The 15,821-nt window shown below is 40.7% G+C and overlaps 1 protein-coding gene across 2 annotated transcripts; it reads right to left on the bottom strand.

The window, feature by feature from the left end:
- Window positions 1–211: 211 nt before the first annotated feature.
- SKA1 (spindle and kinetochore associated complex subunit 1) lies at window positions 212–15,804 on the bottom strand. Of its 2 annotated transcripts, none has more exons than XM_086373508.1 (7): window positions 15,526–15,804; window positions 14,113–14,207; window positions 11,336–11,460; window positions 9,709–9,806; window positions 6,188–6,325; window positions 1,396–1,565; window positions 212–507 (listed from the first exon to the last, which is right to left on the bottom strand). In XM_086373508.1, the coding sequence occupies exons 2-7, from the start codon at window positions 14,195–14,197 to the stop codon at window positions 359–361; spliced, it is 765 nt and encodes a 254-aa protein (XP_086229634.1). In that variant the 5' UTR covers window positions 14,198–14,207; window positions 15,526–15,804; the 3' UTR covers window positions 212–358. The 2 variants fall into 2 exon arrangements, with proteins under 2 accessions (XP_086229634.1, XP_086229635.1); XM_086373509.1 differs by having other exon boundaries at window positions 14,113–14,308; window positions 15,526–15,759.
- Between the last annotated feature and the right edge of the window lie 17 nt (window positions 15,805–15,821).

The raw sequence follows: 15,821 nt of genomic DNA, 5'->3' as shown, positions 1-15,821 counted from the left end.
ATACAGACACTAATGAACTTTAATTCCAAAGAGCCTGGTCTTCCTTGATCTTCTCTTCTTGAACTTTGGCTTTTATCTGCATCCCTCTTACTGGGACCTGGCGACACTGTCACTGAACATGAAAACTAAATAGGAACATTTCTTAGTTCCACTGTATGCCTAGAACAGAGGCTCACACGGTAGGTGATTACGGACTTACTGCAAGGTAGCGGATTTTTAAATATACATGCTTTATTTTTAGAAGAAACAAAAAAAGAATGAAAAAGCTAAAAAAATTATGTATTAAAATATTACATGTAAGCAAACTATAGGAACAGTCTCTAAACCCTGTTAGCTGGTTCAAAAGCTCACAAGGACATTATGTTATAACATATCGGGTAAGCCCTTTCCCTCGGACCTCTGATAGCCTCCGGCAGTGTCGTAAAATATTCAGTATCCCATGAAACCTCTTGTCGACTTTCAAAGCTGTGAACTCCTTTATGTCAGCTTCCACTACAAAATAATGACCTGAAAGTAAAGATATTAGTGCTAATTTTTATTAGGACAACTTTCAAGATGAGTCTTTAATATATTACATTATGACTATGAGTAACATTAATGATTTTGACTATCATCATTGAATCAAAGTGAGAACTGGTATTCTTGCTAAAATAATTATTCTTTCAACTGAAGTTGCATAATGTTTACTGTAGCATTTCAGCAGTGCAGCCTTGCTTATTTTATCACTGGCTATCTGCCGGTATCTTTTGAACAATTCACTTTTCAAGAAGCAATATGGTAGTGGTTAAGAGAATGTAACCCAGAAACCCACGGCAGCTTTATCACTCAACTGACTGACCTGGGGCAAGGAACTGAAGTCCTCCTCATCTGTAAAATAGGAGTATTAATAGTACACAACTCATAAGGATGCTGTGAGGACTAAAGCCCTTAGTACACTCTCTGCCACATAGTAAGTGTTACCCAAGCATCACCAGCTGTTATTACTATTCTAATTCTGAAAACACTGGGTATCATTCCGTAAGAGACTCCACTGCAGTATTTCTGAGGCTCGGCACTACTACTGTTTTAGACTAGATAATTCTAGATAATTATCTAGACTAGATATTCTAGACTGGATAATCCTTTTTTGTCGGAGCTGCCCTGGGCACTATAGGGTACTTCAGTGGGACCCTTAGTCTCTACTCACAAGGTGCCAGGAGCACCCCCAACCCCAGGTGTTAACAATCAAAACTGTCTCCAGAGATGGCAGAATATTCTCTGGTGGGAAAACTGCCCCTAGTTGAGAACTACCTCTCTAGAGCTAGAATCTTCTGGAATTAGTTTTGTTTCTCATGATTTAGTTACACTCCAAACAGCTGACATGTACACACACACATATATATACTCTCATTTTACCTTTGGTTTCCTTCGTTTCTTCGTCAATAAATCTGTGATAGAGATTTCTGGCCACAGAACTCATAGACTTTTTTGGTTGATGTAGGATCTTATATTTACTAACAACTGCCTTGTTGATTTCTTTAATAACATCATTAATGTGACAATAGGTTAAGCGAGATTTCATGTACCTGTAAACAAAAAGAAAATGATTAATTTTTTAAAAGAATCATCATACAAAATTGTTTTCTTTGAAGAAAAATATTTACATATGGTGACTTTATACAGTCAAGCTACTTTATACAAGCTACTAGCACTCTTTGGAAAAATACTTTATAGCAACTTCCAAATAAACTAGATGTGTCTCAACCACTGAAAAATTAAGTAGAGGCTACAATGTATTAGTGCTTATCTCCCCTACTTATATCTGGATGCAGAAATCTCTATCCCTACTCCTTACAGAATTACTGTAACAATTTAAGTTAACAATTTAATCTCAAACTCTGATTCCAATGGATTAATTCCAATTAATAATATTAACATAAATATTAATATTATTAATATTAATTATTATTAATAAATTAATAAAATATTCCAACTAATAAATATTTTAAAATGTTTGTAAGCAAGGGGAAGAAAAATTTTAGTATTAATAATTATATAACTCATACCACTTCAGTTTTCTGCAGAAACAGATCTGCTCAGAGAAATAAAGGGAAAAAAAAAAAGGGAGGAGGAAGGGAAAATGACAAAGAAGACAACAGAGATGAAGAGCCAACAAAGAAGAATTGATGGTGGACGGGCTGCAAAGGAATCAGAGGGCCCGGAAGTTAAGCTGCCTGGCAGAGGAGAAGGATGGACAGCCTCACTCGTTTCGCGCTCAAATGGCCTTAAGTACTATCTGAAAGTGAATGTGAAAGTCACTCAGTCACTTTGTGACCCCACGGACTATAGCCCACCAGGATACTCTGTCCATGGAATTCTCTAGGCAAGAATATTGGAGTGGATAGCCATTCCATTCTCCAGGGCATCTTCCCAACCCAGGGACTGAACCCAGGTCTCCTGCACTGCAGGTGGATTTTTTACCATCTGAGCCACCAGGGAAGCCTGCAAGAATACTGGGATCCTGCTTCAAGGGATCTTCCCATCCCAGGGGTTGAACTTGCATCTCCTGTGTCTCCTGCATTGGCAGGTGGATTAAGCATTGTCTCTTTGACTCTAAAGCCCATCCTTCCAATTCAGTCTCCCTCCTGCCTGTCCTCGCAGTCACCAGAGTCTTCTTGTTGTTCAGTCACTGAGTTCTGTCTGACTCTTACGACCCCATGGACTATAGCATGCCAGGGTTCCCTGGCCTTCATTATCTCCTGGAGTTTGCTCAAGCTCATGTCCATTTAGTCAGTGATGCCAATCACAGTCTTAGAATATAAGAATAGGAGACCTTTGATTTTGAGTGGTCTATATACACCCAAAACAAAATTTTTATGATCTGCTTCCCTTTTCCCTTCAACAAACCGTGGATTCATTATATTAAACTCTGACCTTCCCCTCTGTTAAAAGGGGCAGTTTTCTAATTGAAAGTTTCTTAATATAAAATAATATATAAATTTTTAAAGAAAAATATTCATATTGACCAAAACCATTTTCATTATTCTCTTTTCTAAATTCATTTTCTCCACTCATTTTTTTTAACCACAATTTCCACAAACAGTTGATGCCACAGCTCAACACAATGAAATTCCTTTAAACTAGCAGTCCCCAATCTTTTTGGCACCAGGGACCAGTTTCACAGAAGACGATTTTTCCACAGACCGGGTCGGGCAGGGTAGGGGAGGATGATTTGGGGATGATTCAAGTGTGATACATTCATTGTGCACTTTATTTCTATTATTATTACGTCAGCTCCACCTCAGATCATCAGGCATTAGACCCCGGAGATTGGGACCCCTGCTTTAAACCATGTGAACTATCCTCTAATTTCCTCAAAACAAGTGCCAGTGTTTTCCACTTTAAATTGCACCTCAGTATCAACTTTTTAAAGATAAATCAATCAAAGTCCCTTGCTTGGAACACATTCTTCTTATCCTAACCTTCTAACGTCTCTCATTCGTTAAATAATCTCTTAGTTTAAAAACGAATACTCTACCATGACTATTTCAATATCCTCCCTACAAGGAAGCGTTTTCTTTTATCTCTGTATTTACTTGGCTACAGCAGGTCTTAGTTGCAGCAGGCGGACCTTCGCTGCGTCACGTGGGATCTCTTGCTGTGGTACGCAGACTTTGTAGTTGTGGCACGTGGGTTCAGTAGTTGTGGCACATGGGCTTAGCTGCTCTGAGGTATGTGGGATCGTAGTTCCCCGACCAGGGATTGAACCCACATCCCCTGCACTGCAAGGTGGATTCTTAACCACTGAACCACCAGCGAAGTCCCCAAGAAAGCATTTTCTAAAGACCTTTCTACTGCACTGTTCCTCACAGCAATTTGTTCTTGGCAACAACAACAATATAGAAAACCAAATAGCATCAAACAATTTTAATCACATAAAGCTGTCAACAAAGGAAATGACTGAGTGGCCAAAACAAACAAAAAAAACTAAAATGTCAGCCTCATTCTGAGTCTCAGATTTGTGAAACTGCCATATATTTTTCAAGGGGCAACTATGTATATGAAAAGATGCTCAACATCATACGTCATCGGGAAACTGAAAATTAAAACAATGAGGTACATTATACTGACCAGAACAGCTAAAACAGAAAACAACGGACAAAACTAAACGCAGGCAAGGATATGGAGCTACAGAACTCCTGTTCTGCTGGGAATGCAAAATGGTACAGCTACTTAGGGAAGACAGCTTCACAGCTTCTTACAAAGCTAAACAGTTTCACCATATGATCCAGCCACCTCACTCCTAGGTATTCACCCAAGTGAGCTGAAAACATGTCCACACAGAACCTGCACGTGAACGTTCACAGCAGCTTTAGTCGTAACTGCCCCAAACCGGATGTAACCAAAATGTTGTTCCACAGATGAATGGATAAACAAACTACTACATCTACACAATGGATATTCAGTTCAGTCGCTCAGTCGTGTCCGACTCTTTGCGACCCCATGAATCGCAGCACGCCCGGCCTCCCTGTCCATCACCAACTCCCAGAGTTCACTCAAACTCACGTCCATCGAGTCGGTGATGCCATCCAGCCATCTCATCCTCTGTCATCCCCTTCTCCCCCTCCCCCAATCCCTCCCAGCATCAGAGTCAGTGATAAAAAGAAATGAGCTATCAAGTCACAAAAAGACACTAGAGAAATCTTAAATGTGTATTACTAAGTGAAAGAAGCCAGTCCAAAAAGGCAACAGCGTATAATTTCAACTGTATGACATTCTGGAAAAGGGAAAACTATAGAGACAATAAAAAGATGAGTGGTTGCCAGGGTCTCAGGGGGAGAGATGAAATGGAGGAGCACAGGGAATTTTTAGGGCAGTGAAACTATTCTGTATGATATCCTAACGGTGGAGACGTGACATCACACATCTGACAAAATCCACAGACTACACAACACAAAGAGTGAACCCTACTGCAAACTACAGACTGTAGTTAATATCTAGTTAACAGTATCTAGACTGGTTTAGCAATAGTAACTAATTTACCACACTAATGCAAGATGTCAGCAATAGGGGAAACTGTTTTCAGTTATGAGAACACTGTTCAATCTGCTCAATTTTTCTGTAAACCTAAAAAAAAAAATCTGGATGGACAACTCTCAGGCAAGTAAAATAACCATGCTCTTTGCCCTGGGGAGTCTCCTAGGACTCTATCTCAAGGAAATAATAATAATAAGGGAATTACAAAATAGACCTGTGTAAAAGAAATTTTACTGTACCATTCTTCATAACAACACAGTCAACCCAAATATTTGATAAAGTCATGCTTAAATAGCTTATAGAGTAGCCACACCATAAAATATTATACAACTATTAACACCCAAGTTTTCGATGACAGTTAATGATGGAAAAATGCTCAATAAAGATAAGTAAATTATATTCATAGAATAACTACACTGTTGTAATAACAATCAGAAACAACTTGTTATGTAGGTGAAATTAAAATACAGAAGGAAATATTCTATCTTGTCTGAGTGGTGGAATTACAGATGAGTTATTAGTCTCACAACAAACACTAACAACATGCATTACTTGTGTAAGAAAATAAGAAGAAATGCAATAATATAAAGCCAAGATGTGAAGCCCTGGAATTATGAGTTTAAAACATGGATTTCCATAACTGGTTCCCTATTAATGTCTTCTATGAAGAGCAATGGAGTCCTTGTTGGGGGGAAGTATCTTGTCCCATTCACGCCTATATTCTTCTCCTCAGTGACCCGGAGCTCAGAATAGAGCAGACTCAAACAAGTGTGTGGCACAAGTTAATGGACAAATGGAAATCAAACAGAGCTCTCTCCGTACTAATTTCAAAATCTATACAACATACTCCCTTTCCTTAAAACTGTAGCAAAACTGAGGCTACTTCTAAAATGTAATTGGATAAAAAATCTGTATCATAAAATGACCTTAAGAGGACTCAGGAACAAACTGATCCATCTCTAGATCTATGACTAGGTTTTACAACTAAATAAAAAACAAAAATTTAAGGATCTTCCACAAAAGATTCCTGCAGCATAATGTAAAACTATTTTAATAAAGATCAATACTGGAACACAGCATATTACAAATAATATATTCAAGGTTTATGACAAACAATCATGTATGCTGATTACTAAAGAGCTGAATGTTAAAATTTATCTCAAATACTCACGCAGGAATGCCATTAAACTCATCAGAAGTTATAAATGGCATTTCTTTAATACTTCTTTGTTCTTTGGGAGGCTTCTTTGTGGGTGCAGGTTCCTCAACTTTGACCGGTTCTTCAGGGTCAAGATCTGATCCGTTAACACTACAGAACAGAGACACACAATTGTCAGAATTCTGCGGCATAGTGGGAGGCTTTGCAACTGAAAATGACTGGTATTAAGCACTGCTCTTATAATTTTTCCATCTTGTTATAATTTTATAGGCAACATTTTCGTTTTCTATCCCTACTGCTAATGCTTTGAAGATTTGAATAGTGAAGGGATTTCCCCAGTGGTCCAGTGGTTAAGACTCCAAAAGCTTCAAATGAAGGGGGCACGGGTTCAATCCTGCTCAGGGAACTAGGATCCCACATGCCCTATGGCGCAGCCAAAAAGAAAGGTTTTTTTTGAATAGTGGAGAGAACACTGAAAAATTAAGTTCCCAAATCTTCAGTAACATAATTACGTTATTTATGCACGCAAAACATGGTGCAAATAATACACATGCCAAACATCTTCATCTGTTATCTCACGGGCTCCTCAAAGTCAGTATGTGTGAAGCCGAATTTAACCTCTAAACAACTTCTCTTTCTGATTTCCCTATTTCTGGATGTGGAAACATCAATCATCTTATACTTCTAATTGACCCCATTGGTTCCTAATATCCCACCTGCTGCAGACTCATTTCAGTTGCCAGCAACGAACGTGGGTACCCTAGGGTCAGTCCTGCTCCATTTTTTGGTGTGGGTGAGCAGCCTAATACAGCTCCTTCTGCATTAGTAGAGTCCAGGAATAGGCTATAGCTTCTAGGCTATTTAACTGCCAGGGAAGGAAGAAACCCCCGTGCCAGCAGCAAGTCAGGTTGGCTTGACTTCTCCAAACAGAAAAGGGGACACAGGAAAGAAATGATCCAACCCAGGAGTATACAAAGGGAATCCCAAGGACAGGGAGGTGAGATCCCAAGACGACAGCTGAGTACCAGACACAGACAGCAACCAGGCCTGACAGAGGCAGCATGAAGAGATGACCGTGTGACAGGCTGTGAAGATGAAGATGCCCAATGCTTGTAGCATCATCCTTGCTGCTGCTGCTCAGTCACATCAGTCATCTCTGACTCTGTGCAACCCCATAGACGGCAGCCCACCAGGCTCCCCCGTCCCTGGGATTCTCCAGGCAAGAACACTGGAGTAGGTTGCCGTTTCCTTCTCCAATGCATTAAAGTAAAAAGTGAAAGTGAAGTCGCTCAGTCCTGTCCAACTCTTCATGACCCCATGGATTGCAGCCCACCAGGCTCCTTTGTCCACGGAATTTCCCAGGCAAGAGTACTGGAGTGGGGTGCCAACGCCTTCTCCGAGCATCATCCTCACATGAATCCTAACCTGAGATTCCACGCTGAGTTTGGTTGATTCTTACCTGTTCTCAGGTCCTGCTGTGTGCATCAGCTAAAAATAACTTTTTCTACCTATACAAAGCTTCTGCTGTGCCCTGGCCCTGAAAGCTGAACCTAGGCCATAGTGAGTTTAGAAGAAAACCCCCCCTACTCCTTGGGCCACATTCTTGCTGGGTGTCCAGTGTCCAGCCCAATAGACCTGGCAGATATCCCAAGATGTCCTTTCTTCCTCCATGCATTCATGACCCTGCCCACTAATTTTCTCTTCCTTTTTTTTTTTTGGCCACACTGCTCAGCTTGTGGGGTCTTAGTTCCCTGACCAGGGATTGAATCTGGTCCGTGGCAGTGAAAGCACTAAGTCCTAACCACTGGACTGCCAAGGAACTCCCTAATTTTCTCTTCTTGGAGGGAAATTCCAAGGTACCCTGGCACGCCAGGGACTCTGTTGAGCTTATTTCCTGGAGACCTTCAACTATCAGCAACAACACGGCTCTTTTCCTACACAGCAAGATTCACGCTTTCCTTTTAGTTTTCAAATTTAAGCAGTATATTGTTGGTGGAAACACATACGCAAAACTGTGATTATCACAAATGCCAGGGTGATTACCTCTTTGATAGAAGGAGAATCTGCAACAGAAGAAGTGTTGTAGGTACTGGCAGTGTCCTATTTCTTAATCTGACTGGTAGATTCACTGATGTTTATTATTCTTCTTTAATTTGCACTAATAATACTTCAATTACTTTTGTGTATATATGATCCATTTCAAAAGTTAAAATAGTTAAGTTAGTCATGGTATACAAGGGGAGCCCCTTTTAGAAATACAATTTTGTAAATCAACTATACTTCAAGAAAATTAAAAAAAGAAATACAATTTTGGTGGCAGAGGATTGGAGAGATGGCAGTGGAGAAATACTGGAAAGACAAAACATAAGTAACTCCCAAATCATAAAGACAAAAGATGATGGAAGATCTCATGGAGCCAGACAATGAGAGGGAGGGCAGAGGCAGACAAAACCCCGCAGAGGCCAAGGGGCTGCAGGACAGAGAGAGAGGTTGAAGACACCCTGTTCCTGTCTAGGTGATGGGTAGGTAACAAGGAGATAGCCAATTTAGTCTCACATACGCAAACCTGGAGGAGAGAACAGCTCATTTTTGAGACTCCCAGCAAGCAGTTCAAACAGCTGAACCAGAGGCCATGTCAAGGCTGGAGGTGGACATCTGAGAGCATTAATAACAGTGTTAAGTAACAGTGTCTTAGGAGACACTTGTAACTTAAAGGAGGGCAGAGAAAAGGGAGGCAGCCTAGTCAAAGATGTAGGAAGACAACTAAGAAAGCCCAGTAGGGCAGAGAGCATCATTTCTAAAAGATGAGCAGCAAAATAAAACCAGAAAAGAATCAGGGCTGAAGAGGTAATTGTTTTTACCTCTTTGTGACCTTCACACAATCATTTTCACAAGTATGGTAATAATTAACCGCCAAAAGCTAGGTTTTAGGGGCTTCAGGAGAAAGGGCACAAGAACATATACTAGCAGCCAATAGACAGAGAGGCAGGACAGGAGTTTCAGGGTAAAAATAGAGCTAAGCCTTTGCTCCTTGAGCTATTTTTAAGATGGGAGGCTCATTAAGTTTATTTTTACCCTAAGGCAGTGTTTCTCAAGGGTCAGGGGAGATTTCCACCCCCTCAATGTCTGAAGGCATTTTTCATTGTCACCACCTGGGTGGAGGGTGCCGTGGAGGAGGGTATAGGAGAGCTACTGATACTCAGTTGGAAGAGAGCAGGCATGCTGCTAAATGTGCTATTTTTACAAAAAAGAACTATCTGACCTCAAATGTCACCAGAGCCGATGTTAACAAACTCTGTTCTGAGGGACTGATCCTTGGGAAAGAGGCAGCACATTTTCCCTAGAGACAGTGGGATAAGAAAACTGGTAAAGATGGGGGAAAGATTATTCCTCGTGTAAGTGCAAACAAAAGAAAACAACACTGGATAATCACTGACAAAACTGCAAGTATATCGAAAAGCAAAAAGATCTAAAATGCTTGTTCTAATAGTTTTACAAGTCCAGAGAGTAAAAATAATTATAAACACACTTACAAGTTCTGGGTAACTGTTACTTGAGGCAAATGGGGAGGGATGTTTTCTTTGAGATGCTCCACATCTTTATAATCTTCTTCGAGAGATTCAAAGAGTTCCTTTAAAAAAAGAAAAAAGCTCACAAATAACCATCTGTCCTGCCTGTGTGTGTTTTAACATGTTAAAAAGAGCAGGAAAGACTGAGTACAATTACAGTGATGCTGAGTGGAAGGGGTTAAAAAGCACTGAACTCCGCAATATTTAAAAGGAGCCCTTTGGTTTCTAGAGCTGACTTGGGATGGTGACACATTATTTTTCTCTACTGGATTTGTTCAGAGAACAATTGCTAGAATAACATTACAACAGGCGGGATTGACATTTATGTCTTTCTAAAATACTTCAACCTTGGGAAGCAACTACAAAGTATAGGAAAGATTTACGTTTGTCGTTCTGGTAAAAGTGCTTTTGTTGACTTAGCAAGCATTCCCCGGCACCGAATGATAATACATTCCTGGAATGCAAGGACGAGATATTGCTTAGAAAGCTCTGAATATTCTAGCTTGATGAAAATTTCTACTTGATCATAACTGCCTTCATTTTGTGTTGTCTTTATTTAACTTTCCCAAGAATTTGAGGTTATGAACTCATGGAAATTTAATAAGAAAAAATACTCTGTACCTTTGGATCCCTGTCATCTGATTTTTCAGTCATCATGTGAACAAAAATTCCAAATAGGCTTTAATCCTGAGTTGGACCTTCTCTAAACCCACACCTAACCCTGGGCCTTATTGGGCAAGGTAGAAATGTAACCATTATTGGTTTGTTTTGAATTTGTATGACATCTTTCTTTTAAAGACCTCGATCACGTTCAGAGATACTGATCTCATTTCAACCAACAGCAGGATAGGCATAATCATGTCCAGTCCTACAGAAAATCCCCTGAAAAATCTTTACAGACACTGAGGATTATAATGTTTGAAAAGGACTATAGAGGCCACCTTGATCAATCCCACTGAACGTATCAAATGGCTCTAAGAGCATAAGGTAATTATGGTACAGACTCTTTTCCCATCCTATCAGAAGCATTTTTATTAAGTAAAGGCTTATTTAGAACAAAATGTGTGTGTGAATGAGGCTCAAGTGGTTTTTTTACCTGAGAATCCTTACACTACAACCTGTAGAAAGAGAGAAAGAAATGCAGAATAGAAGGGACACAAGAAATACTTTAGTATGACCCAGTACTTTTCAGTTAAGGTCTCTGAGACTCCAAGAGGAAAAACGACTTTCTTAGGTGGCAGAACATGCTGGGGGAGCCATGGTGGGAGACCATGTCTCCTCAACCCAGGGCAGGCACTCCTCCCACACCACACTCCCAGGAGATCATTTATTTAAATTAAACCTCCCAAGAATTATTTAGGAAATATTCCCTTTTTAGTAAACAAATTGGCTACCAGCATGGAGAAAGAAATACTTCTGGAACTCTGGAGTCCTTTACCCTGGGAAAATAAAATGCAAATAGTACTCTTTACTGTTAATAATCAAAGCTAACAACATTATAAACATAAAGAATCCTTAAGAATTCCCTGGTGATTAGGTGTTTCTATTAACTGCCTTTTTTATTTTGTTTCATCACTAGAAAAACCATTACCTTGAGGGAACTGTTGGTTTGTTCTTGATACTGAATTTCCAATTCCAATTTATTTAGAAGTTCATTTACTACAATGATCTCATCTCCTATTTTATTTAAAATGGTCTTCAAGGTAGGTTCTTGCCCTATTAATAAACAGATAAAACGGAAAATAAAACCTACAGAAAACCATAAAACCTACATGTAGCCAAGGGAACTCTTGGAACAGAGCCTTACCATAAAGGGACACTGAGGGTGAAGAAAGAACAATGTTTCAGACCCCAGGACCTGTCTCCATGAATAATCTTAAGAACTCGTTACTAAGTAATATGATAAAAAAGGAAGGAGGAGGTAAATACAAAGTATCCCCTGAATCTTTCGTTTTTGGAAAATTCTTCCACTATAATAAAGCACTTAGAAATGCTAGATAAAATAAACACCCTTTTGCATGCATAGCTGGGCTCTTAGGAGAAAAAAGGTAAATCTCCAAGAGTTTCAACTTGAAGAAAGATTCACAGACCAGATAGGATGTATGAGCTGAAGCTGCAGTAGCCCTAATGAGGGGGGTGGGGGGCATGCCTAAGCGGGACTCAAGGTGCAGAGAAATGCTGGAGAGAGGAGGTTGTCAACCTCAGCAACCTAATATATTTGGTTTTAATGGGGATAAGAGTCCCGGCTTTGGGCCTTCAAAGCACAAGATGCTGGAAGTAAGAATCCCGAAGGAGGCCAGGCCTCTCTTCATGGGATATATCCTGTGAATGTGTAAACCTGAAAAATTCTAATCACTGGCCAGGAAGATAAGCTTACATTCTGGACTGGCCTGCAAGTGTCTGGGGGAGGTAGGGGAGAGTAGCCTGCTCTCAAGTTCCCAACCCCACCGCCAGGCCCCTCTCCCCAGCTTCATAGATACAAGGATGGGAAAACCAGAGAAACTTCCTCCCTAGAAATAAAAGAAGTGAAAAAAAAAAAAAAAAAAAAGAATTTTTAAGGGCACCTCAAAAGCACAAAAGGAAAAACCATCCTCATAACCAAATATTTTCCATCTTCTCTTCTAACAACCAAATCATGAAATACGCCTAAGTGAAAACAAAATTTGACCACATGGAGATTACAGATGCAGAGTGAAATGGCTAGAGTTTCTAGGCATGCAGAGACACCAGCACTTGCCCTCAGAGGATTCCTGAGAAGCAGGAAAGTACATAGAACAGGAGTGGGCGCTCTGCTTGCAACCTAGTAAAGCACTCAGTAAAGGCAAGCTGTTGCAAATCAACAATCTAATAAAGCATTTGACCGAAGGTTCATAACAGCTGAAAGAAATGAACAAATAAATGAGAGTACTGATGTCTCTGCTGAGACTAATTTCAGGGGGTGAAACAGTTGCTTGGATATACTGGTATCTCAAATAACCCAGTCATCTAAATTTTAGGGCCCTGTTTGCTGATTTGTAGTAAAGTAAGTGCACTAAGTAAATTTACTACTTTTGATAGTAGTGATCTAGTAAATTACAGCAGCCAAAGTGGCAAATGTATTACTGGGCTTTCCTGAATAGGCTGTAGCACAGAACAGACAAAGTATTCTCCCCATGTGCAAAAGACAGTTACCCAGTGTGTAGTAACCTAACAGGTCAGACTGCTTCTGCCAGGCCTCATGCTTCAATGGGGCTATTTGAATTCAAGGTTTGATAGTTTGATAATCTCTAAGTTATATCTATCCAAGAATAATCATGCTCTGAGAAAGAAAATCTAAAGACTACTTATTAAAGGTTTAAATGTCCTTTTTAGATTATTCAATAAAAATGGCATAGAAATAGACAAGTACTATACTGGGAATCAGGACACAAAAGCTGTAGTCCCAACTGACCATTGATAAGCAGGAGAACCTGGGCAAGTCGCCTGACTTCTAGAGCCTCGGTTTCCTCATATGAGACTGGAGGCTACAGAAGAAACCACAGTTGCTTCAGCTTTAACTTTCTACAGAATACATAGCCACCAACTGTAAACTGGATGAGTCTCTTTATTAGTGGTTCTCGACAAAGGAGGGAGAATATGCAAGTCTCAGAAGGACATGTATAATCTGAAAGGACATTCCAACAGTATAATTTCATTTTTGAATTTTTAAAAAATTATCCATTCAAAATACAAACTACAATAAAAGTTCAACAGGATCTCCCCTGCAGATGGAATTCTGCCTATCAAATCTTTAGTTCTCCTAGATAAGGCTGGAGAGCACATCATTTTTGTAAACGATATTTTTCCAGGATCCCCTGTTTCTCTGCACTTCAAAATATTTTGGAAGATGGTCACAACCTCCAAGTTTCTGGATGTTTAAAAAATTGATTTCACTTTCAATTAGCTGTTTCCTAGTGATATATATTGATATATATTGATAATCTTCCTTATTGAAGCAGTCTGCAACATGAATTATGGGATACTTCTATCTCTGTGGGTGTTTTCCATTTCTGGTTTTTTCCTTATCTTTTAGTATCTCTGCTTAGCTCTAGAATCAGGAACTCAACATAACCTTAAAATCTTACTACTCAGCCTTGTGTGTCTCAGAAAAACATATAAATAAATAAGTAAATGTAATTATTAGCTAGTTCATTGTTCAATGTAATTTACATTTTAGTATCCTCTGCAATATTCAAAATACGGATAGCAGATTGCTTTAACAATCACTATTCAAAACTGAAAATTACCTTTCTAAGATACATTCACTTAATCACACATAAGATATCAAAGTGGGACAATAATCAAAATGTATTTTGAATGTACAAAGTCAGTGGAATCTGTTTTACTTACCACAATTTCTCAATGACAGAGTTCTTTTAATATTGCCGATCTTTTCATTAATATGAGAGCATAATTGTTCCAGATCTGAGGCCATCTTTAAGCCTCTGAAGAAAAAAAATATATAAACACATTTACCAAAAAAAAAAACAAATTTCTGTTCACTTTCAAAATCTAAGAATGGTAAATATCCAGTAAGTCACATCTCCTGGAAAACAAAGTACAAAAACTCATGAGCAATATCTTTCAATTCTGCAAAATTCAGTTTCTAACCAAGGAGATCAAACCAGTCAATCCTAAAGGAAATCAATACTTAATATTCATTGGACGGACTGATGCTGAAGTTCCAATACTTTGGCTACCTGATGCAAAGAGCCGACTCACTGGAAAAGACCCTGTTGATGGGTAAGATTGAAGGCAGGAGAAGGGGATGACAGAGGATGAGATGGTTGGATGGCATCACTGACTCAATGGACATGAGTTTGAGCAAGCTCTGGGAGATGGTGAAGGATAGGGAACCCTGGCAGTGCTGCAGTTCATGGGGTTGCAAAGAGTCAGACACGACTTAGTGACTGAACAACCACCACCAATGTCCAGTAATGACCCGTCTTAGAGCTTTCTACAGTCAGTGCATCCCAAAGCAAGGTACAGAAGACAAGACTGTTATTTCCTCAGAGATTCAGGGGGACAAACATGCTATTTATACATAAAGACAACATCAGTGTTTTCTCTGAAAACTTAAATACCCGAGAATTTTAAGGAAAAACACAGGAAGTTCAAAGAAACGGGTCCAGGGAAGCATTTCTCCTATAATGTGGGGATTGGGGCTTTGCTATTGGGGTCGGTAAGGAGGCGGACCCAGGAGGAGGAAATGGCAACCCCCTCCAGTATTCCTGCCGGGAAAATCCCACGGACAGAGAAGCCTGGCTCTTCTATGGGATCGCAAAGAGTCGGCCACGACTGAGCACAGCAAAGCCCACAGGAGGCGGAAGGAGGGGAAGGAAAGAAATCAGGTACTGTTTGTTCACTTCAAGGGAGGTGAAAGAAAGTGAAAAAAGTGAGCAATGAAGTCGCTCAGTCGTGTCAGACTCTCTGTGACCCCATGGACTATATATATAGCCCACTAGGCTCCTCCGTCCATGGGATTCTCCAGGCAGGAATACTGGAATGGGGTTGCCATGTTCTTCTCCAGGGGATCTTCCCAACCCAAGGATCTAACCCGGGTCTCCCGCATTGCGGGCAGACGCTTTACCCTCTAAGCCAGCAGGAAAGTCCGAGGATAGTGAAAAGGTCTAAATAGAGCCTCCACTTCAGCTAAAGCGGCTGAGGCCCGCTCCTCACCCCGGCCCGCGCCGCCCCGGCCCCCCGCCCCGCCTAAACAATGCCCGCTTCCGAAGGGGGGGATCTTCAACACCAGACTCTAACCTCGTGCGGGTCCGGGAGCAAAGGGCCCACTCGGTGGGGTCGCGAGGCGCCGAGACACCGCCCCCTCCCCCACCCAATCTCGGTCGGAAGCGTAAGGTCTCGAGATCCGGCTCCGGGAGCGAAATTCAAACTGCCCGCTGGTACTCGGTGCCGCGCAAGCGCACAGCCGCACTCCCGAACTCGGCGTAGCGCAGGCGCACAGCCGCACTCCCGAAGGCTGCTCAGCGGGCTCACGCTTTTCCGCGTTTATCCGGGCCACAGCTGGGCGGGGCCGGGGCCGGGGCGGGGCCCGGGCT

Source organism: Bos grunniens, chromosome 24, assembly GCF_055505025.1.
Source record: "Bos grunniens cultivar Pamir isolate PY7600 chromosome 24, Bosgru_T2T1.0, whole genome shotgun sequence".
NCBI classification, from domain to species: Eukaryota; Metazoa; Chordata; class Mammalia; order Artiodactyla; family Bovidae; genus Bos; species Bos grunniens.
Note: the sequence above shows the minus strand (reverse complement) of the source record. Positions and strands in the feature narration are given on the sequence as shown.

Excerpts from the sequence above, each read along its gene's own strand:
- SKA1 (XM_086373508.1), bottom strand. The coding sequence starts at position 14,197 with ATGGCCTCAGATCTGGAACAATTATGCTCTCATATTAATGAAAAGATC. Across the intron at positions 6,326-9,708 it reads GTAACAGTTACCCAGAACTT|TGTTAACGGATCAGATCTTG; the intron begins GTAAGTGTGTTT and ends TCTGTTCTGTAG. Across the intron at positions 508-1,395 it reads AGAAACGAAGGAAACCAAAG|GTCATTATTTTGTAGTGGAA; the intron begins GTAAAATGAGAG and ends CTTTACTTTCAG.